The sequence below is a fragment of the Symphodus melops genome (assembly GCF_947650265.1).
Source record: "Symphodus melops genome assembly, chromosome: 17".
Classification (NCBI taxonomy): Eukaryota; Metazoa; Chordata; class Actinopteri; order Labriformes; family Labridae; genus Symphodus; species Symphodus melops.
In genome coordinates, this window is record NC_136707.1 from 10,248,108 (window position 1) to 10,270,618 (window position 22,511).

Genomic DNA, 22,511 nt, shown 5'->3' on the forward strand with positions numbered 1-22,511 from the left:
CTCTGCAGCTCTTCCACAAATAAACACTATCAGCAACTCCCCTCCCTCGTGGTAGTGATTCAAATCTGTAGCAAGACACGCGTGTTTTCTTTTATTTTGTTGTTTTCAATAGCTTCAACAAGGAAGAAATCTGTCAATTTAAATATGATTGTAGACAAACAAATGTGCATCAAGCACACACCAGGCTGCACATGTAGTTCACTGCATGAAACAGAAAAATCTTTTCTCTAATCTCGAGCCTCCTCTCAGTCCAGCACCCATGGGTCTCGTCCCTGTCAGCATGATAGATAGGAACGCTGCAAACAGAGCTAAATCAGACACTTGCAACTGAATGTGCCAAAAGGCGGTATTTCCACCACAGGAGTGACTTTATCGGATATCATTGAGTTTACAAGTACTCTGCAGGGCTGTTTGCAGGCCTACTGGGACTATCTGATTGATATACCATGAAGTTGTGGTAATTAATGGCAAACTTTTCCCCCTGGAAGACTGAAGACGGGGCAAAGGCAGCAATTAGGAAGCGGCACAGGACATGTAGGAGCACTTAAGGCCCCCTGAAGACCCATCAATCAGCCAAGGATAAAGAGTTGAGTGCAAGGGTAATGTTTAACCAAGAGGACATCGTCAAACCGTTTCCTCCTTCTTCAACCAGGAGAAATGACGGGGAGACCATCATTGCTGTGTAAGGAACACAGAGAGGCACTCGGTTGTATGGGTGAAAGGGTTTACTATAGGTCAAATAGTGTTAACAAGCATGTGAACTTCTGAAGGATGCTTTCGTGGTTCAAGCGAGTATGTCATGGTAAGAAACATTGGTCTTTTTTTTTATGAATTAACGCATGTCAGGATTTTGAATTATAGTAAAAACAATAATAATTTAATAAAAAAAAACGTTTTCACATTCAGGCTTACTTGGCAAGAAGAGCGCTGATCACAGTAAAGTAAGTCTGAAGTCATTGACTAAGTGCCTGCTGATTTTTATTCCATGAGACCACATACTGTGGGCTATGCGTGCAAAACTCAACGGACACTGCAAAACAATCCAGCAGAGGGAGGCTGTTATAGAAATCAAACAGGGTGGGAACACGTTTGCTGTGTGGTCGCGTTAGGAAGAGTTAGACCTCCCTTGTTTTAGTGATAAGAGCAGTACGATGCCTCCCTCCATGCCTGCCTCCCTCCCTCATTGCTTGCTCCCTCTGAGAGCCACAGGTGTGAGATGAGACAAGGAAGCTGTTATCAGAGCAGACCGGGAAAGGTCAGGGGGCTGGAGATTGCGCGCAGGCTCAATCAACAAACCAAACAGCTGGTAGGCTGAGTTTTTTCTTTTTTAGTCTTCAGCTCAAACTGCTTTTGGCGCTCACATTTAGGCTTTGAAACAGTTAATTAAAAACCATTGATGTGTAAACCACACCTTGTACTTTAAAAGATATTCTGCAGTGTAATTTCTGTTTTACAATTGAGACTTTACGAATTTACCATATTGCAGAAACAACTAAATTATATCTGTGGAAAGCAAGTCCAAAAGATACATTATGGCTACATAAATAATATTCATATATAAGTTATTCTATTAAAATCTTTTTGGGGCATGAGATCCTAGATTTTCTCCATAAACCTCTGTTTTCCTAGTGTGTTAATCAGCTCTCACAGGGGCTAATCCCCCTGTTTCCTCCTCCCAGTGAGAACTCAGCCACCTGCAATGAAAAGAAAAAGAGACTGATCATGAATCATTAATTTTCATCTGGGGGGGGGGGGGGTCATGAGGCATCATTTTAGTTTATTTTTTTCAGCCATGTTCTTGACCTCAAATCAATAGCAGCCTTTTGTTCTAGACTACAAACAAATACTTAGAGATCGGTGTATATTTTTTGAACAAAATGTACTATTTAATTGGGTTTTTATTTTACCAAAACTTCAACATTTGAAAATGAATAATAGCATAACAAATACATACAGCAACCATCCTCTTAAAACTGCAATGAGGAGAAAACGTTACACCCAGCAGATCTACTTTGATTCTTCCTAGGATTCTCTGACTCATCGTGTAGTAAGAAACTGCACTCTGCTCGTCCATCTGCACACACAGACGAGTCTCCGGTCCCTGCCCAGCTTCACTATCACTGCCTGCGGACTGCTGGGGTTGAAAGTGATCCAGAATGCAAAACCTCAGCCAAGCTGTGGCTGCTAAGATTATCAGAGCAGCAACAAAGAAAGCTGCCCGGCTCATGCCACCCCATCACTGCTGACATTCAGTGGAAGCACAGTCAAAGCAAACAATGGTCTTCACTGGTTCACCAGCCATGACAAAGTCAACAGCCAACGCCAGTACTGTTCAACTGAACATGATCAGCAGATTTCTGTCTGGATAAAATCCTGCAATAAGTCAGCTGAGGTCTGTATAAAACCGGTTACATTAGAAATTCATCTATACTATTCGACAGAGACATCATGTTTAACACCCTCTGTGAATAAACAATGTATCTACTGTTTGAGAAAAGATCAAAATCAAAGAGACGGACATGATTTGAACAGGGACATTTCTCATTGTTGAAGTATATGAACCCGTCTTTCATTAAATGAAGTGTGCACTTGCAATGCGGACACAACAAGGCCGCCACTTCACAAACATTCTGCACTTGACACCTCTACATACATGAGTGAGCCAAGAGAGGGCTCTCTAGGTGAAGTTTTTATCAAAAGGAAAAATAAAATCACAAGAATGTATTCACTGAATGAACAGCTATATGCAAAACATAACACTTTAAGAGAAAACAATGACTAAAACAGGAAATTGGACAACAGTTTCTTTTTTATTTAAAAAAATGTTGATACAAATTTACTTAAAAAAAGATCAGATTGAACAACTGCTCCCTATATATTCACTAATAAATTTTAAGTCAGTATTACATTTCAATAAATACAAATGTATCACAAATTAACAGTCATTTAAATTTCAAATGTTTTTTTCAATAACTGCATATTCTTTTTAACGTGTATTCATCCAGAAGGATCTTAAAAATTACAAAATTAAATAAATAAATAAAAATTAGAGCTGACCTGGCAAACAGCATACCATGAAAAAGTTACTAAATGATGTGCAAATAAATAAAAAAAATGGACAAAAAAATAAAATAAAATTTCTGCATCTGAAAAAAACATATTTGGACATAAGTACCCGATAAGGTCCAGGCTGTTAAGGAGGACGTTGTAAATGAACCCTAAAGCTAAAGTGACAAACTAACAGGAAAAAAGAAGGCCAAATCATTATTATTGTCCCAGCAATGTGGGGAAGACAATCTGTCTCCAATGCAGAAAAATTGCAGGATTGAGAAGGTCAATCTTTGGTAGGATGCAAGGATGCTCTTTAATCTGTCATGTGTCTATGCTTGATCTTAAGCATCCTCTGTGCATTCATTTTGCAAATATGTCCTTTTTGGTTTTTGAATTCATTATCTTATTAATCAATTTTTTTAAATCCCACATAACAACAGCAAACTTGTAAACTACTCTTCTGATAAAGTTGTTGTCATCATGGCACCGTGTCACACACTGTTCGTCTTCCAGCCAGAAAGCCAAGTGGACCCACAGTTCATGCCTGGGGCCAAACTGGCGCCATCCACTTCCTGGGCACAGGCACGAGCCATACATCTCTATTTATAACTTCTTATAAGAGCAGACCTGTTTTTTTTTTTTTTAAAGGAGGCTGAAGTGATAAGACAGCAGCAGGAAAAGGTCAGTGTTTGGGTGGTTTAGAGTAAGGCTGTTGTGTTTGGCAGGAGGAAACCTTACACTGCAAAGTCGTGTATTTCAATAGGAAGTATAGCCTGTGACATGGAAATGCAGTATGATTAATCATTAAAATAACACGTTAATTTACGTCACGCAAACATGCTGCGCGGTCCCTTTAAGAGATACAAAACAACATCCTACTTCCTGTATGATAGTATAGCATTGAACTACTTCACGAAATGATTCATTTATGAATGTAATTATATTTAAATAAATGTAAACATTGTTGTGTTTTTTTTTTGTTTTCAGACCTGGGTGTTTCGCGGTATTATGTCTGGAAGAAAAAGAAAGAAAGTAGCAGGGATAGATGCAGAAGTCTCACCTGAACACGTTTTAGACCAACAAGCAAACCAGGAGGGTTTGACGCCAAAGATGCAAACTATGCATGAAAGTTCTGGGGTAACGCGAAGCCATTATTTTACCACCAACAATGATCTGCAGTCAAGACTCGGGGAGGATTTTTTCAACCAACCGTGCATCAGTTTGGCTAAAGCATGCCTCGGCAAGGTACGATCACAAACCCAATGTGTAAGGATTCTGTAGGGGACATTTATAACAACAACAGAAGAGACAAGCAAACTGTTCAGCTTCTTAAACCCTTGATTGAAATACCTCACGAAGTGCAATTTTATACAGAAAACACTGTGGGGGTCTTAAAAATGACAGCAAAGGTGCTACCTGCAGGTTTTGAGAGCCTACGATCTTTAATTAGGTTTTATTTAAATCAACAATCAGCAGAACAAACCGAATGGTATAAGGTTTGTCTCATAGAAAAGGTTTTTAAATGTATTCTTTATAACTTTTGCCGTTATTGGCCAATGAACTGAAACCAAATCTGTCCTGTCCCTTGTCCCTGCAGGTGTTAGTCCGATTGTGTGCAGATGGTTCTGAGCTGCGAGGCAGGATAGTGGAAACTGAGGCGTACCTTGGGGGAGAGGACAAAGCCTCCCACTCTGCAGGAGGCAAACGCACTGAGAGGAACACAGCCATGTTCATGAAGCCCGGCACCATCTATGTGTATCCAATCTATGGCATCTACCTCTGTATGAACGTGTCCAGTGAAGGTAGAGCCACAGGTGTTCCTTATGATAAGCTTTTTTTCTGCTGCATGGACACTCATAACTTAAAGGTCCTTTGAGCCGTCTATGTGAATTCTTACACGTGTGTATTATGAAACACTGGGGAGTTTTTAAAGAGACAGATCGGAGCCTCGCTGACTGATGCATACTGTGTGGGGTTTTTTTTTCCTCAGGAGAGGGTGCCGCCGTGCTGCTGCGCTCCCTCGAGCCCCTGCATGGTCATCCAGTCATGAGGCAACTGAGGGCAGCCAGACGCAAAGAGGGAGCCAGACAACTGAAGGACAAAGAGCTCTGCAACGGGCCTTCTAAGCTGTGCCAGGCTCTCGACATACGCCGCTGTTTTGACCGTCGAGACCTCGCCACGGACCCAGAGGTGTGGCTGGAGAGGGACCCAAACACTGATCCAATCCACGATATAGTATCAGCACCACGTGTTGGAATCGAGTCCCACGGGGAATGGGCCAAGAAGCCATGGCGCTTTTATCTTCGTGGCCATCCCTGTGTTAGTGTCACGAACAAAGAGGCAGAAAGACTAAAGTCTCCGTCTGGAAAAGTGATGAACAATTTGGGGCCCTCAGATTTGCAGTCTGACACAGGAGAGCACAACGTCAAGAGGACTTGACAGGAACATTCCTCAAACAGTTCAGCCATCGGTTCCCTTTTAAGCCAGTATGAAAACGTATCCTGCATGCGACATGAATACGTTTTAAAAAGCATCCGTTATATTGTATTATATATTTATTTTAATTACTTAAAATATAAGTATAATCCCGATAACTTGTTTAAAGTCTGCATAAATTAATCACATTTGTCAGCCATCCTGTAAACTCAACTATTTTGAAGCCTTGCAATGACTCTTACGTTTAATGAAATGTTATGGGTAAAACTTAATTTATAAGGTTTAATAATTTTTAAAAAAAGTTCTGAAATGTACTATTAGTCACTCATGAGTCTTTTTTTGGTTCATGTCTTCATCTGAATTTCTCTTCTCAGTTGTTTCACAGATGTTTGGAAACATCTCTCGTTCTCTCAGAGGAACAGCAGCCTGTCTGATGTTTAGAGTCTTGCCTTTCTTGCCGTCTTTCTCCCCCACCTTTGGGATTCCCGAGGAGAGGCAGTTTGAGATCTGGAATAGTCATTACTCAAAGTGTGCCCCTCTGGTCAGTACACATGATCACACACATCTGGGACAGGAAGTTGGAAATGAAAACACATTTTTGAAGTTTAATAAACAACTGAGGCGTGTTTTTTTTTTTTTTTTTTTGGTATGTACAAAATAATTTAATATTGTAAACAAAAAAAGCTGATAAAAGAAAACAGATTTCTTCGTTGTGTAAATCTGCACACAGTCATGTAATTATTGTGTCACTTGATTTTAAAAGAGCGCTGTTGGCAAACGGCGCTTAGCTGGGAGAACCGTCATCATTCCTGTGGGTGGGCACTACTCCATGGGTGACTGAAAGATTGAAATAATGGGATCCTCGTGGTTGGTCACCACAAGGACACTGCGGAACTTGTCAAACAGTGTCTTGAGCTGAGAGCGCCTCATGTTCTCATTGTACATAATCTCCTCCAGGTGGTGATGACCTCGGAAATAGTGAAGCAGCCTGGAAAAAGTCAACATAACAGAGACATAACAACCAGGTTAGTTTGACTCAACCATGAGACAGCACTGGAACATCTGCAGATAGTTTCCTTTTTTTTGTGTGCAGCAGGTAGCGCAGCAGCGAGTCCTGCATTGGTGAGCTTTCTAAACAATTTTCAGTACAGCTTCCTAACATTCAATAAATCCAATTTTAATAAGGCCACTCTCCAAATGAATGCAGATTAATTTCCTGAGAGACAAGGCATTCAAAGTGATCTGTAACATCGTTAGTCACCGAAATTCAACCTTGCTGTGAAGGCGCCTTCAGGCCGCGTGACATCAGCAACCATGAGTGTTTATTTGGAATGACTGTGAGAGACTGCTCTCATAAAAAAATCTTGTTTTCAATTTTGCGGCAGATTGCACAATATCAACCTATCAATATGAGGTTTGTTCAAAAAGTGGAATGAATTTGTGGTGGATTATGAAAGTCTGAAGCAAACAAACGACTGCAGAGTAAAGTCAGCGAACTTCAATCTCCATGGTCCGCGATGAACACGCAGCGAAGCAGTGACACGTTTTTTGGTCCTCAAAGTATAAAGAACATTTTCTCCTTTTTTTTTTTAGTTTGGGGGGTTTTCCCCTCCTATCATTTCATACAAAAATGACCTTTAAGAAACAATGCAGCAGTGATTGTATCGTGTGTCTTTTTTTGTTTGCTGGGTAGCTGTCGGTCAGAGTGAGAGTCTCATTGGCTCAGTCTGCAGCGACTTGGGTTGGGAACCGGAGGCTTGCCGGTTCAAGTTTCGATGCGGGCGATTAAATGAAATGACAAAAAGAAAAAAAAGTTAATGCACAAGACGTGTGTAATAGGTTTGATTTGATTACCTGGCAAACATTCGCAGATCCTCTTGATTTTGTGCAGCAGGAATGTTCAGGATAACTTGCCTCTCGTGCTCTGACAGACTCGCGAGCAGCGTTTCTGTCATCCTCTTGTTTAGTGGCGAGTCCCCACCGGGCAGTAACTCTGCGCTGGAGTTGTCCATGCTTGGACTGGTGAGGGTCATGTCATCACTGCTGGCTGTACACAGGAAGCAGACAGAGTTCTCATAGGCTGCCCTGACCCTGTTTCACCTCTAAAAGCATGGCGAGCGCGAGAGAGCGACTTACTCGGGGAACCGAAGCTGAGGGCGCTCGGCGTGCTGAGACTGCGGCCTCCGACTCTGGTGGCAAGTGGTGGCTCTTCATCCCTCGACCCGGGCTCGTCCTCGCTGGGCGGTACCAATAAGCAGACGTACGTGTGCAGCTGGATCAGCAGGCGCCGCTGGAGCATCCACACCACCATCTGAATCAGCTGGGCCTGGTCAGGAGCACAGCAGCAAACTGCATCTCAGCTGAGCACAGGACAAACGAGTCATATACGCATACAGGCTTGAAAATGGGCTGCGGGTACCAGTCAGAAAGTCAACAGAGCAGCCTTGGCGCTGATCTTGTTCTCATTAAAAATGGAGGCTGCAGGAGCTGGAGCCATTTATAATTCATCAGCATCACTCCCGAAACAAGATGGGTCATAGAAGAACACCAGATGGTTCTGCTCTCACCAGACACTATCTACGTTTCCATTAGTCGTCGGGTGTATGCTCGGGATACAGCAGGAAAAATCTTTTTTTAATACTGTATGCTTTTTCCTAACTCTAGTTTGAAAGTCACTTCAACTTTAAGATAAAGGATTTAAGAGTAAACATCTCATTGATGGGGATCTTTTTTTATTTTCTGTGAGCATAAAACCAACTCGGGGAGGAAGGCGTCATGAAAACACTGTGCCCTTTTTTTGTTTTGTTTCCTAAGGTTATCTTATCGACACACACTTTGGGAGGTGATGCTCATTCCCGGCTGGTTTCAGGTTCTTTGATGTGTAGTGTTGTCTGTGTGTTCGAGTGCGGTTATATTTTGTGTTTTTGCACTTTTAAAATAAACCTACCTCCTGTGCGGGAGCTTCCAGAGGGTTTCTGAACTCGGCCAGAGAGACGGGCAGAGAGAACTTGGCCAACATGGAGGGCAGATCATGGCCAGGAAACTGAAGGGAAAACTGCTCGGCCAACGGTGAGTATCTGTCCATAAAGAGATGCCACTATGACTCTCACACAGACTTTTTTTTTTTTTTTTTGACTTTGACAGCTTTAATTAAATTATTATCCAACGTGTTGGCAAAACAACAATTTCCTAGCTTAGGTCTTTTCTAACTGATTTGAGCTCAATTTAAAAAATCCACCAGCTTTGGAAATCTTCATCTAAAACTATTAAGATGTGTTTTTAAGACTTTAGTTTAGAAGGCAATTGTACCAAAAAAAAAAGAATTGGGGCCCAGCATTTTTAGTCCTTAGCGTCACAGATATCAGTCTAGCCAAAATGGCTTCCATCACATCGTTGAAGACTCACAGGCAGATGTTGGCGTGAGGAGACAGCATGTAAACGTTGTTCTCACACAGAGGGTAGATGATGATCGCTTTGCCCCAGTAAACCAAGTGAGCAGCAATTTGAAAGATCTAGGAGTGAAACGGTCTGTAATCAGTATAAATAATGTAAAAGAGAAATCACAGCACAAAGAGCGCTGCAGTTCAATGGCAAAACTACAAGTCAGAGTTGTACCATCTCCGATCGACTTTGAATTACCATGTTCCCCCACTAGATGGCAGTAAGACACAATCAAGACAGTAACATCCTTGTAGTTTTTTTTTTTTGAGAATGCAACTCTTACTTTTTTCCCCCCTTTAAAATCAAGCGTGTGGTGCTTTTCAAAGCAGTGAGGATGCAGGCCGTGTGACAGCTCTGTACCTGCAGTAAGGCCAGGTCGGCATCCTGAGCGAGCTGCTGCAGGTTTTTCACCGCTGAGCACGTTTTGATGAGGCGCACCAGCGCGGGCGAGCAGTCCACGGGAAGCTGGCTCAGCAGCGCTTTCTCACTTTCCAGCAGCAGCAGGGCATGATAAGGTCTGAGGGTGATGAAACAGACAATATAAAACTGTTTGCACCGGAGAGATCAAGAGTGCCTTTCCTCAAAGAAGAAGAGCTGCAGATTTAGTGCCAGTCTCTAAAAGAAAACAACCCATGTACAATTAAAGTTGTTGAATCAAACCCTTAGAGGTAGAAATGTGGTAAATGTTGCTCTGATGTCAGTACTCTGGAGTGTCTCTAGGTGGCAGTATGGCCCACAAAAACACCCATGTTAACTTGAGACGCTTTAAATAGCCAGTCAGCATTGAACCTTAAAATATTCAGGCCCTAATCAGCTGTTGAAGACATGCCTCATTTAAGATAAAACAAACCAAAAAAAGCTGTTGGAGGGGAAATCTTAAGACTTCTTGTCAAGCTTGTCGACCTGCTGATTCAACAGTGCAGCTAAATAACCCTGACTAATGTGACCGCGTGTGGGACTAAGCACCGCAGTGTGGCCAGTGGAGTGTAAGATACTCTAAATCTAGCCAGCGTAAAAAAAAACGAGCCAATTAGGAAGTAACATCAGTAAACCTGTTGAAATACAGCATTAGAGAAAATGCCATCAGTAATATCACTCTAGTCTGTATTTGGGCTCGTGCCTTTTAGAAACGTGCCAGCCGAGTATCCGTGATAAGCTACAAAGAGGCCTTTTACATTATCACAGTCAGCAGGTGCTGATTGGGGCGTTGCCAGGACCCACCTTATCGCCTTAAGGCTGTGCTCTAAAGCCTCCGGGGGGATGTACGTGCCACCTATCACGTGGATCTTGTGTGGTAAACAGAAGCTCACCTCCAGCCAGTTGTTTATGTGCAGTCGCACCACGCCAGTTGTACAAAGGCTGCAGAACGACAAATCATTACGTGTGAACGATGTCAATTCTGCATGGTGACAAAAAGAAGGAGAGCTTCAATATGTGCTCAACACACACCTGTCATAAGCCTCTTTCAGGTCTCGGGCCAGCTTACATTTGGGAAGGATTTGTCTAAATGGGGATTGGGGGCTTCCATCTGCGCAGGTCAGAAAACAGAGGCGACATAAACATTGGAATTTAATCGCAAAAATTCAAACACAACAGCGATGTCGGGATTACAAACCAAACTGTTCTATTATAGATTTGTCCCCGTTTATAGACTCATCATCATCATCAACGATGTGTGTGTGTCTCACTCTCTGTCATGGTGGTGATTTCATCCTGGACTGCCAGCATCAGTTTGGCTTCTCTGGTCAGGTACTGGCAGCGCCGCTCCTCGTGCTGCAGAGCTATCGCGATGCGCCGGGACAAATTGTGCATGCAGTTGATGACGGATGGATCAGCATTTTCCTGTAAAGAAATACACTATATATTTATTTCTTTATATTTTTATTTATTTATTTTTGGGGGGGGGGGGGGGGGGGCACTTGTAAAAAACTTGACATTAAAATCAGTACAAGTGACATCAGTAAAAGTCTGGTGATGTATGGAAAAAACACAATAATAGTAAAAAAACAACAAACATGGCACATTTACAACCCTGCTTTCACTTTCAGCTCAGTCAACTTCTTTCCGATCAAACATTACCGTCCTGTTTACTGTTTCCTGTCAAACATACAGTATGTTCGTTTAGTATTTAAGACTCTTGTTTGTAGTGCTCAGAATCGGTCTGGGTCTCGAGTCCGATCTCAAGCACAGTGGTCTTCACTACAGCTCTATTGGAGACACTTTGGAGTTCACTTGTATGGGGTTAAGATCCTTACTACATTATCATGGGAAATCCTTTTTTCATCAAAATGTCTTTTCTTTTTTTGGTTTCTTAAATATTAAGTCGAGGTCCATCGACTGAGTGAACACATAATGACAGATAGTCTATCTTTACTGATGTTTGTTTCTGTCACTCAGGAAGGTAAATGAAGCTGGACAAGTTACTTGAAAGGATTTGATAATGGTAAAACATCATCTCTTACAATTGTTACATTCATTGGTTTGTAATTATTCTTCCCAAATGTGAAACTTTTGAGTGTATGTACACAAAGAGAAAACATCTCAAATTGATCATTGAACTCGTGAGCTACAATTAAGAATATAAAGACGTGACTCCCAGATAACCAATAATGACACAGCACTCTTTATTCTGATTGAGAGATTCAGCTGCTGGGCCGATAGCCCAAACAAGACCGAGATCAGCTCACTGGGTACAGTGACTCAGCATGGGCAGGGCCATGCTCGCCTGGCTGGGCAGCATGATTAAGCAGTTTAGAGTGGCTCCTCCCTCCGAGGATGCCATGCTATCACAGATAGAGTATACTAAAATATTATCGCTCACAAACACCCCGCCCCCCCTCCCCCAACTTCTCCATTAGAGGAAGACAGAGAGACATAGAAGCCCCGCCCCACAGGCAGCGGACTCAATTGTGCCATTATTTCGAATAAAGGGTGTCCAAGTGATCCTACGGATTCAAACGTTCGTATTCAAATGGAACGAGAAAAAGAAAAAAGAAAAAAGCTTACCCTCAGAGCAAACACCACATTGAACAAGATCATGGTTGGCATTTCTCTCTTGGGTGAAGGATCTGTCTTTGAAGCCTGCACAAAAACAAAAACAAAAACAATATTTCTCTTTAGATGCATTAGAAACAAAAAAACCCCACATTTAATAAGTAATTACACAGTATGAGCACAGATTGCGATTACTCAACACTCAACATAACAAACGCTGATTTCCTTGATTTACATCATGCAGAATCGTTTCTTCTTTTTTTTTTGTCTTCACATTGTTATGGAAAATTTTACTTCACGGGTACTATGTGCGCTATTTTACTTTGCGCTGTACAAAATTCCACAACAACTAGATAAGTCAGCTGAAGAGAGAGGAAGAGACTGGAAATGCTGGGAGGAGAGGGGGGGGGGGTTGACCTGCAGCAAAAGGTCCGAGGTAGGATTCAAACCAGCAGCTTCTGCGCGCGCCATAACCACTCAGCGCACGTTGGATTGACACTTAAAGCCAAAAGTTTTAAGCTTTAAAAATGTTTCATTGTTAAGGTCTCTATCTGATCCAGAGGCTGAGACTTCAGAAGGGTTTCAGGAAACTGTGACATTCTGAGCAGTTATTTTCTGAAAAGCCTCAGATTTTGGGAGATTGATTTCAGGTATTAGCGGGTTTTTTTTGTTGTTGTTTTTTTTGATTCAAGGCGTCCTTGTGTCTAAAAGGGTTAAACCTGAAAATAAATAAATAAAATAAATCAGTCTTTGTTCAGACTGAGTCACAAATATGTTCATGTGTGAGAATTTGGAAACAGGTGCCTGGATGGTCAGCCTGGGAAGAGCTTTGGTTTCTGTTTGTAGTCCGAGCTATATCGACCAATGACGTATCAGCAAGCTTTGGTGAGTGCAGGAGAAACTGTCCTTGTGAGTAGGGGGGTGTTAATGAAGAAAACACCAGGTCATGTTGAAACACTATCACTACTAATACTACGAACAATAACAATCATACAAATGTTCACATGTGGAATAATGTTTAAAACTTGAGGAACTGAATGTCTGTAGCTGTGGGATGAATCTCAAGTCTTTTCTCTGATTCAAAACAACCTTTATTTAAGTTAGGAGAGCTTTCTCTCGTGTTGGTGGACTGCACCTGAGTGATGGGAGGATGCTGAAGAAGAGTCGGGTGACCCACGAATCGAACGTTGTCTATCTTCAGTTCAAACTTCTTTCCGCAGATATCCGATTTGGTGGCCAGGATGGTGGCCAGGATGATGTCAGAGAACCTTTAGGGGAAGGAGGAGCGGACTCGGTAAAAAAAAATAAAAAAAAATGAAGAAGAACAAAAGAAAGAAAGAGGTGTGCAGGGTGAGGACATTTAGGAAAGTTCAAATTAGCCGTGTGTGTTTTGATTGGTCAAATTCCTGTCTATGAGAGGGGGTTTGCGTTAATTAGATGCATCTGCCTGGAATATAATTCCAACGCTGAGAGGATAAAATACAAGTGCTTTGTGTGGCTACTGGAGAGGAGGAAAGAGGAAGAGGCCTCTTTGCAGAAGCAGTGAAGTCGCCGTATGAATGAAGAGTGAGAAAGACTCATGCTGGTTCGTCTTAAGTAACTCATGCTGCAATCAGAAGGGATCAAAAATCAAGACGTTAAATTCCAGAAGAGAATTAAACACACTTTAGACTTACCCACCAACACAGTGTGAACAGAAGGTGTTGCTGCTTGACTTTCTTGTCATTTCAAATTGGTTTCCGATGCTACGACTAAGTGCTAATGCTAATCAAATCAGACGTGATTCAACTTTGATTTCAGTTGTCAACTAATGGATTTTCTTTTTAAAAAAAAGGCAAACAGTGCAGAAGGAGAGAAAAATAACTGAGATCAGGAATTAACCAAGGCACCGGTTTACTAAATCTAGAACTGCTCATTTACAAGGATTGGATTGAGATCAGGGTTTGGGGAATGAAGGGGATCCATAGAGGACACAAAAACAAAGGAGAGCAGGGAGTAAAAAAAATAAAAAGACAGGGGTGATCTAAGCGAAGGAAAGGTGGTTGAAGATGATTTTGGTCTTACCCTGCTACCAACTGTTCGTCAGTTAGTGGAGATTGTTCTCTGAAATGGGAATGGGGCCATCAAAAAGAAGAAGGAAAAAAAAAAAAAGCAAACAAAAGGGAAAATGCAACACACATTTGGGCTGAATGCATAACATGGACATTTAAAAAAACAAAAACAAACATGTGATACTGTGATATGAAAGAGCCGCTCTGCATGTTCATTCAAGCACATCCATCACCCGCTCCACCATCATTTTAGCATGCAGAAAAATGTACCATCTTAGACGAGTTCACGTGGATACATTACCCACAATGCATCTGAAATGATGACGTTAGATACTCAGGAACTGCTCTAGTTTATACATCACGATTTGAATAGAACTCGTACTGTATTACTTACTCAAAACGAAAGAATTAAAAGTTCTTTGCCGGTAGAAAACCTCGTCTGCCGTGAAAGTCAGACTTTGTGACGATACGTTACGCTCTCTGTTAGAGCCGGGCGAATAATCCAGTTTCAATTTCAAGTTCGGTTTGGTTTCCAATGACATGGTAACCGAGGTTAAACCATTAACGCACTGCATGCTGGGACGCGCTCCTTTTGTCTTGTGTGGTTGATGGTGGTTGTTATATTTTTGGCCACAAGATTTCGTCAATTATTCGTATGAATTCATAATTTTTTCATATATATATATATATATATATGTACACACATGAATGTATTAGACCACCAAATGTCCCTCAGCTAATTATCAAACTGTTTATGATTCTGTAATGGTGAATACATCTGTCTGTAGAGGCTCTTTAACAGATGTTTTTAGTGCTAAAATGTCATTATTATTGTTACCTATAAATGTACTGTTTGAAAAAATAATAAACTAAAATAGTCGAGCACATTCTTATTTCTTGGTTAACATGTCCATTTATCGTGATTCACAGTCTTTCCTGAACAGAAACCTGTGTTTTAGTGGTTCAACGATACGCCTGATTCCTTTCTGACTTCTCAGAGGAGTGCAGTGAGCCGGCTCACATTCGGGGATAAAAAAAAAAGGGGGAATTGAGTTTATAATTGGGTTTATACACCAACAAGACGAGGAGGGGAGCGAGCATATTTCAAAGCTGTGCAGAGACTATGTGACTAAAAAAACGAATCTGGAGGACTGGAACTGATGGGACAGGCCGAGTCAGAGTCCAGATTTGAATCCAACAAATTTAGGATTTAGTCGACTCAAAAGATGAATCGAACAAAAGTTTCTTCGAAAGCAAGTCTGCGGGAACGGCTCGAAACTATTTGGAATTCATGAGAACAAAAGAGACTGACGAAGAGTTCATCAAAACAATGCCAATGTTTTTACTACAGGTGGTCTAATAAATGTGTTAAGCGCTGTAAATATCATCTTTTTATATATTGGCATTTGTGTTGACTAGTTTATTTTCATTCCTTGTGTGCTTCAGTTTGATAAAAGCGTGTGAACATGTGATGCAGATGTTGGGCCTCCTTCACGCCTCCTTCAAGAAGATTCCTATCTGCGTTTCTTTCTCCTCGTGTTCATGAGTTGAAATCGTGTGTCGTGCCTGTTGTTTCTAAATCAGCATAGCTAACTGCCCACGAATGGACGAGTGCAGCTTCCTGTGCAGTCGCACAGAAACACATGCTGCTAGCATAAAGTAAGACTGAGGAGATGCCTAACGGATCACTAAAGACGGCGGCGGACTGATATCCATAATTTTGCGCTTTAGGAACTTCTTTATGCCTCGTGGTGTCTGTATGTGAAGAAGTGGATGGGCTGAGATAGTTCTGTTTGGGTGGCAGGGGCAGACACAGCGCACGGGCAAGGTGGCCTTGGTCTACCTTCTATTTAAATAAGACTCCCAAAGATCCTAAATCCAATATTTGGGCCGTGCTGCACGGCTGCTAGTAGCTTGCATTGTATTTCAATGTGGACTTTTCTTGGTGGGCGTAATTGTGATCAATCACAGTTTGAAGTGGAGAACAGTGTAGAATAATTTGGCTTGGATTACAAAGTAAAATAATCACTTGTTGCGGATTTTTATTTTATAGACCATGATCAAATCACTGACCACTATTACCATCAATACAGCTCCAGCATGATGAAAACAACATGCTATTCAACACAGGCAACAGCGGTGAAGGGCTCCCTTACAATATGTGAATGTGCGAACAGGCGATGTTCAGTGTTGCTGGTTTTTCATTCAATAAACTCAGTTCTGATGACTCGTGAAAAGCTTAGAGGGAAAAACTTGGAGAGAACCTCCTGAGCCGAAAAGGTTTTTGGCTTTTACATTTTTCCATGATTGTGTTTACTGGCTTCAATTTGTTGTCCTCTCAATGCTGTTCAGTCAGCACCAGCTTAGTTTTTGTTTTGTTTTTTATCTTGAACAACAGACGTTCTTTAGTGTAATCCTCTTATATGATCAACTTTTTCACATGGCGTAATGATTACGGATGAATTTCAAAATATTGTATTGTCTGTTGCGTCTCTTTACAGCACTGCGACTCTTTCTCCTAAACAATTTATCCTCTCTTTTCAGTCGGTTAGGCCGTTGTCAAATCATGAATTGTTTGGGATATTACAATGTTCTATTAGTGACAGCTTCTTATTCCAACACGTGAAATTGGCTTGAAAAAAAAAAAGTATGATATGGTACACATTGCATCAAATCACATGCAAAAAATACTAATAATAATAAAAAAAGGAAACGACCCCACAATGCCCCCTTTTCTATCTGGAACTCACAAGAAGAGAGACATTTTTCAATTGAGTTTTTTAGGCTTGTTTTAATAATAATGTTTTCTTTCCCTCTATATACCCAGATACATCAATGAAGGACAAAAAGGACAAAATACCTTGAATCACCATCCTGATCTTCAAGACCCTCCCCACTGGTGTTCAGGGCATAAGGACTCCGTTGTTTTGCTTGTGGACAGAAATGATCATTCAAGTTATTGACACCATAATAAAAGCATGTCAAAAGCAACAAGACAATGAATGAATACATGTTTCAATACCACTTTAAATGTAAAATACAACGTGTATTCCCTGGGTTTTTTCTGGATGATTTATGAAGCCATATAGTTTTGTTGTTGTTAAGGCTCTGCGTATCAGCGAGCTTCTGTCCACTATCTTTCTCTTAAGCATCCAGTTTTCATGTGTTATTTCATCTATGTTACAATAAACTATCATCTGTATAAAACCCTGACACACTGCTTTCTTGTGTTTTGCTGATGTGACTTTCTCGGAAAGTTGATGGCAACTTAATTTACATACGAGTCATCAACACACAGTGCTAAAATCACAACTTCAGGTCGTCTTCAACAAAGAGGAAAACTTTTTTTTTTTTTTTTTTTAAAAAGGAAAACTCGAAAAACAAAAAGAGGAATAGGGGCCAGAAGTAAATGCTGTCCAATACCAAAGGAAGCCTCAGTTACAGGTTTCAGAAACCATATGATAATGCAAGCCTGTGTATTAAATCGTACGTGTGATGATGAAGTTATAATCAGACGGTTTCTGTGTTTTGTTGTGCCTACCTGTCAGAGCTGACGGGCACTCAGCCACTCTTTGAAAAGGGTACCGGAATAGGAGTTTGTTCCCCCTGCTGCCGGAGCTCACCAGTATGACGCTAATGGGGCTGGTTTTATCACTGGTTTTGTACACACTTTGCTGTGTTTGGTTGTACATTGATTCTCGGTCGTCTGGTAGCCGGGCTGTTGGATTAAACATCATGTTAGCATTCTTAGCTAGCTTTGCATTAGCCGCGACGCAATCAAGCAAGTCGCACGCGACCAAACAATCAACGTCAGCTCTTGACACGTCAAAGTAGTGTCAATATGTGCCATATAAAACCCTCGCTGTGATCTCATGAAAGTCGTATTCGTCAATCGGAGGCCTGTCCATACACTTCTCTGTGCAACAACATTTACGTACTGGTAGGGCTTGTGTGTCACTTCGAGAAATGGTCGACAGGAACAAAGAAGTGGGGATATGGTTCCTCCTGGATCGACTTCTTTAATTAACATGAAATGATGGGTTAGAAGTGTAAACAGCCTAGGCCTATGTAAGAAACTAATGCTACAACTCTTACATTATTCTAAAGCAGTCTCTAAAACAAAATTATGTAATTAAAAAAAACGTGATTTGGGGGCAAATTGACCTTTTCAAGCACACTAGTCACTTGAGTGGACAGCTTGGAGCTTCTTCTTCTTTTTTTTTCTTTTTTTTTAATAAATGCACGGTTTTTGGTGGAATGATTTTAGCCTCTCCATTGGACTTTAACAACTCAGTCCACCTTGTCCTTCAGGAATGTCTTGCAACTCTTGATAGAAGAGCCTTTCATGTTATTGTGGGCATAGGCGGCTGCATATATGAAGAAGAAAAAAAAAACACCTACCCTTAAAAAATTCTAACAAAAGGTTTCTCAACTGTTTTTTGTAGTATTAGGTGTCCTTGATAACGTACAAAAAGTTTACCAAAGTTTTACCAATAGAAAGGTGTAATTTTTAAGATGGCGTCCAAGATGGGCAGGAAATCCTTAAAATATCCTAACTCCTTCATTATTTGACCTAGCCAAATAATCTTGGTGTCTAACCCCATGTTTTCTGGGTCTATGAATCCGTTGGACTTGTTTAAATTGCACTGACATGATTACAAACTTATCGAATACAGGATTTTGTGAGATTACTGTATGGTTTTATCTTGGGGTGAACCAGAGATGCGTACGATTTCACCTGTCATTCAACTTCTACTCAGTGGGCCTACGTGTTTTTGGACGATAAATTGGAGTTGTGTAACTTTGTTCATAAACGACTCTGAATTAGCCTAAACAGACTGAGGCCTATGTGTGAACCCTTTAAAATGGTCACTCATTTCCATTTGAATAAGCTAATACTTATGTAATGCATCCTTTGTAGATGTTACTGAGTATACAAGTGATCAACCAATCACCTGGTTGTGTCAGAGCTGCAGGAGGATAACTCATAGTTTGAGTCATTGGTGAACCAGCTGGAGAGATGTACTCATCCATGATAACTAAAGAAACAACTTTGGAGAGTACTGCAGCTTCAGATATAGCACTAGCACCATATATATATATATATATATATATATATCTTGGGGATCTTTCCCCTCTCACTCCCTGTGCTTCATTATTATTATGATATGATTATAATATGTACATTATTATTATGATGATAATCATAGTGAATGAGCTCAGCTCCTGTTTCAGGTGTGCATCCATGCATGAAGTGAGAAACACAGCTGTTGCTCCAGAAGGAAGGAAATCCTCCCAATTATAGTAGATGGTAAAAAGAGTGCACATTTAACTAACAAACTTCACTATGCATTTCAGACTTACTAGCTATCTTGTAGCAGAATTCTTTTAGAGGTGGAACGCAACGAACTGCGAAACAACGTGAGACGTGCATACTGTGCAAGCTCGGTTTTTGTTGGTCAAACAGGGAGCACTTGGTTCAAAATGAGACTTTCTGCTGTTAGCTGGGGGCCGGAGCTAACTAACTGTTACTACCAGCAGAGAAGAATACTTACTTTCTTGAAAAACGTTCTTATATCCATGCAGTCTGCATTCATGTCTAACGCTGTTCTAGTCGCTCTTTGTGGACTTCAACGTACAGACAATGGAAGGGATTGGATAACGACGCATTGAAGGGCCTCTCTACCTTACACGATGAAGTGAAGGAAATTCAGATTCATGATCATATTTAAGTGAATAATGACAGGTTATATGATTATCTATTTAAAATCATATTATGGCCACTTTATATTGAATTTGACAACACGTTTTGTAACGTGTTGTCAAATTTAAAAAACGTATAAAAAAACGCCAAATTATTTAGAGAGGCTTAAGAACACTTTAAGGAGGCTTCAGCCCTCTAAAATAGGCCTAATGACGTCACTGGATGCTGGTAATTACTCCGATTCTAAAAGAAGCGTAGAAAAGCGCAGGGAGCTGTCCAAGGTCCTTTAGAGACGAGCACGTTGCAGGTGTTCATAGCTGCCTATACTGTGAGCACCATACACTTAAAAAAGAATGTATGTTTTATACCAATATCCAGACTAAGCATCAACATTGTGCTTAGTCTGGATATTGGCATAAAACATACATTCTTTTTTCATTTTAAACATGCCATTGTGCCCGGATGCATTAATAATTTACGATTAGGGGGATTACCAATAAATCTATTGAAATGGTCGACTTCAGGTCAGATTCACAACGAACATAAACATGGTCACAGTCGTTATACTGATAAGCAGCCTTTTGGAAATAATTGGGATTTTTAGAGTATATGGTATAGGCCAATGTGGCCTATTTGAAATGTATATTATATATTTGTTTTTTCCTTTCCAATTGAGGTTTCCTTTTTTTTCTTTTGAAGCCTATAGCCTCAAACGATTATTGATAAACGATCACGGATTCTTGAGAAACGATAATGGAGACCAAAGTCAACTATTTCCCCACCTCTGTGCACAATCTTGGCTGTGCAGCTATGTCCTTTTCGTGTAATCTTTCTCAATCTGCAGAGCAATTCTTGGTCAACCCACTTACCCTTTCCGCCCAATTGAATGTCTTGGGTAGGAGGGGGAGATGTGATTTAAAAGTAGCATCGTGTACGCACCGACACCCAGACTTGTGTTGCCAAGCAGGCCATCATGGTTGAATGGACAGATTTTGAGCGCGCCACCATCCAGGACATCTTCTCCAAGTTGGACTATGAGTCCGTTGGACCTGCAGCTCTTTGCAGGTTTCCATGTGTTTTCTTTAACATTATTGGAAGTAGGCCTACTTTGTGCATATATTTTTTTTATTACAATGACCGTTTATACATCCTTTGACATGTTTCCTCAGGTGTCTAGTGGTCTATCCCTGGACTCAGAGGTATTTCGGCGGATTTGGAAACCTCTACAATGCCGCCGCTATCGCCGGAAATCCAATGGTTGCAGGGCATGGAAAAACTATCCTGCACGGTTTGGACAGGGCAATGCAGAACATGGACAACATCAAGGACACCTATGCAGAACTGAGCGTGCTGCACTCAGAGAAACTGCACGTTGATCCAGACAATTTCAAGGTAAAGCTACACTGCAAAAAATATGCTGGAATTTGACAAGTATCACTGGTTTTATGTTTCTTGTCTTGCAGCTTCTGTCTGACTGCCTGACTATTGTGGTAGCCAGTCAGATGGGTAATAACTTTACCGGTGAAGTACAGGCAGCTTTCCAGAAGTTCCTGGCCGTGGTGGTGTCTTCCCTGGGCAGACAGTACCACTAGAGAGTCCATAAATTTGGATAATTTAATTCATTCAAGCATTAAAGCTGTAGTGTTTTTATTGTGTCTCAAGATATAAATAAATTTAACTATTTGCTTAATTAAACAACGTTTGTTTTGCCTGTGTTTCTCTGATCAAAAAGACAAATGTGAAAACCCTTTACAGATTGGTGCCTTCTCATCCCAAATATGAGTCTCTGTTTAGTGCATTATCGTTCCATATCAGACACACCTTTCAGCGACAAAAAGCAGTAAGCTTCAAATATAAAATAATGCAAACCAATGAATCTAGCGCAATAATTAGTCTGCAGTTAAAAGTTGCTTACATTAAGGTCATTAAAAAATGCAAGAAAGTCTGATTTGGGTGACAGTCATTTGGGACGTCTCAAAGGTCAGTCAGGGTACACACACTACTGGGCTACAATCCATGAATCTGAAGTCGAGACATTTTTGGATCTCAAAGAATTTCTGTAACAACAGAGATTGCAGGCACCCTTGAAATATGATTGACCACCCCTAAATTCTGAGCTATGATTAGCTATTTGTCTTGTCCAAAAAGATTTCAGGCTGTGTTGTGCTGATTTAATGAGCCATTCGCAGTTTCACTGTACCGGCCGTGTGTACTTAGACTTGCATGGCTTAATCTTTGAGACAAGCATATGCTACTGGCAGGATCAACCAGGTAGCCCAGACTGGTAGGCTATGGATCCCCTTTCAATGTAGTGTTTTATAGTTCTTTACAATGTCAAATATATTATCTATTGTCAATAATATGGCATATCTTTTTTTTGTATAAGATAGGGTAAAGGCATGCTCCCCTGCGTTCTGTCAAACTCTCAATTAAGTAAATGTTTCAGTACCAGAACACTGGTGTGTCACTAAATGGTGAATAGAATGAGAAGATATGAAATTTTCTCATGAGTGTCTGCACACAAACTTTATGCCAAGCCTGCACAAGTCAATGCTCAAATCCAGCTAATCCTGTCAAAAAAGTCTGGACACGGTCCATGACTTGAGGTATCTATTTTTTTGGCACAACTTTGTGGAGGATGAAAGGCTTGACGATTGCAAAAAGCTGCAGCAACACTTGTGGTATGAGTATCAATTTGATTAATTTGGGTTTGGGTCTAAAGAAGTTATTATGATTGATCTTCATACTGCAAGTGTTGCTAGAGATTTCTGACATTTTAGGGTATATGTGCAACACGCAACTGGACAACCTTAAATCCGTCCAATGTATTAGCA

General features: G+C 40.9%; 3 protein-coding genes across 4 annotated transcripts; 2 read left to right on the forward strand and 1 right to left on the reverse strand.

Annotated features, from left to right (window-relative positions):
• The first annotated feature begins 3,711 nt into the window (after nt 1-3,711).
• On the forward strand, nt 3,712-6,247 carry mpg (N-methylpurine DNA glycosylase). The gene is made up of 4 exons (XM_079367171.1): nt 3,712-3,732; nt 4,039-4,296; nt 4,649-4,853; nt 5,042-6,247. The coding sequence occupies exons 2-4, from the start codon at nt 4,060-4,062 to the stop codon at nt 5,488-5,490; spliced, it is 891 nt and encodes a 296-aa protein (XP_079223297.1). The 5' UTR covers nt 3,712-3,732; nt 4,039-4,059; the 3' UTR covers nt 5,491-6,247.
• A 32-nt stretch (nt 6,248-6,279) lies between these two features.
• Nucleotides 6,280-17,959, reverse strand: nprl3 (NPR3-like, GATOR1 complex subunit). 2 transcript variants are annotated; one of them, XM_079367169.1, is made up of 14 exons: nt 17,515-17,959; nt 16,834-16,903; nt 13,987-14,025; nt 13,058-13,190; nt 11,935-12,009; nt 10,617-10,770; nt 10,378-10,456; nt 10,150-10,287; nt 9,289-9,445; nt 8,893-8,999; nt 8,435-8,564; nt 7,624-7,813; nt 7,342-7,534; nt 6,280-6,475 (listed from the first exon to the last, which is right to left on the reverse strand). In XM_079367169.1, the coding sequence occupies exons 1-14, from the start codon at nt 17,708-17,710 to the stop codon at nt 6,310-6,312; spliced, it is 1,827 nt and encodes a 608-aa protein (XP_079223295.1). In that variant the 5' UTR covers nt 17,711-17,959; the 3' UTR covers nt 6,280-6,309. The 2 variants fall into 2 exon arrangements, with proteins under 2 accessions (XP_079223295.1, XP_079223296.1); XM_079367170.1 differs by lacking the exon at nt 13,987-14,025.
• A 2,682-nt stretch (nt 17,960-20,641) lies between these two features.
• Nucleotides 20,642-21,366, forward strand: LOC306838531 (hemoglobin subunit beta-like). Its single transcript, XM_079366739.1, has 3 exons — nt 20,642-20,742; nt 20,847-21,069; nt 21,141-21,366. The coding sequence occupies exons 1-3, from the start codon at nt 20,651-20,653 to the stop codon at nt 21,267-21,269; spliced, it is 444 nt and encodes a 147-aa protein (XP_079222865.1). The 5' UTR covers nt 20,642-20,650; the 3' UTR covers nt 21,270-21,366.
• Nucleotides 21,367-22,511: the final 1,145 nt, after the last annotated feature.

What these genes read in the sequence shown, in the direction of transcription:
- mpg (XM_079367171.1), top strand. Translation starts at nt 4,060, where the DNA reads ATGTCTGGAAGAAAAAGAAAGAAAGTAGCAGGGATAGATGCAGAAGTC. An exon ending in CTAAAGCATGCCTCGGCAAG is followed by an intron (nt 4,297 to 4,648) that starts GTACGATCACAA and finishes TTGTCCCTGCAG; the next exon opens with GTGTTAGTCCGATTGTGTGC. An exon ending in TATGAACGTGTCCAGTGAAG is followed by an intron (nt 4,854 to 5,041) that starts GTAGAGCCACAG and finishes TTTTTTCCTCAG; the next exon opens with GAGAGGGTGCCGCCGTGCTG.
- nprl3 (XM_079367169.1), bottom strand. Translation starts at nt 17,710, where the DNA reads ATGATGTTTAATCCAACAGCCCGGCTACCAGACGACCGAGAATCAATG. An exon ending in TGGAAGCTCCCGCACAGGAG is followed by an intron (nt 7,814 to 8,434) that starts GTAGGTTTATTT and finishes GCTCCTGACCAG; the next exon opens with GCCCAGCTGATTCAGATGGT. An exon ending in GATCTGCGAATGTTTGCCAG is followed by an intron (nt 6,476 to 7,341) that starts GTAATCAAATCA and finishes GACTTTTTCCAG; the next exon opens with GCTGCTTCACTATTTCCGAG.
- LOC306838531 (XM_079366739.1), top strand. Translation starts at nt 20,651, where the DNA reads ATGGTTGAATGGACAGATTTTGAGCGCGCCACCATCCAGGACATCTTC. An exon ending in GGACCTGCAGCTCTTTGCAG is followed by an intron (nt 20,743 to 20,846) that starts GTTTCCATGTGT and finishes ATGTTTCCTCAG; the next exon opens with GTGTCTAGTGGTCTATCCCT. An exon ending in TTGATCCAGACAATTTCAAG is followed by an intron (nt 21,070 to 21,140) that starts GTAAAGCTACAC and finishes CTTGTCTTGCAG; the next exon opens with CTTCTGTCTGACTGCCTGAC.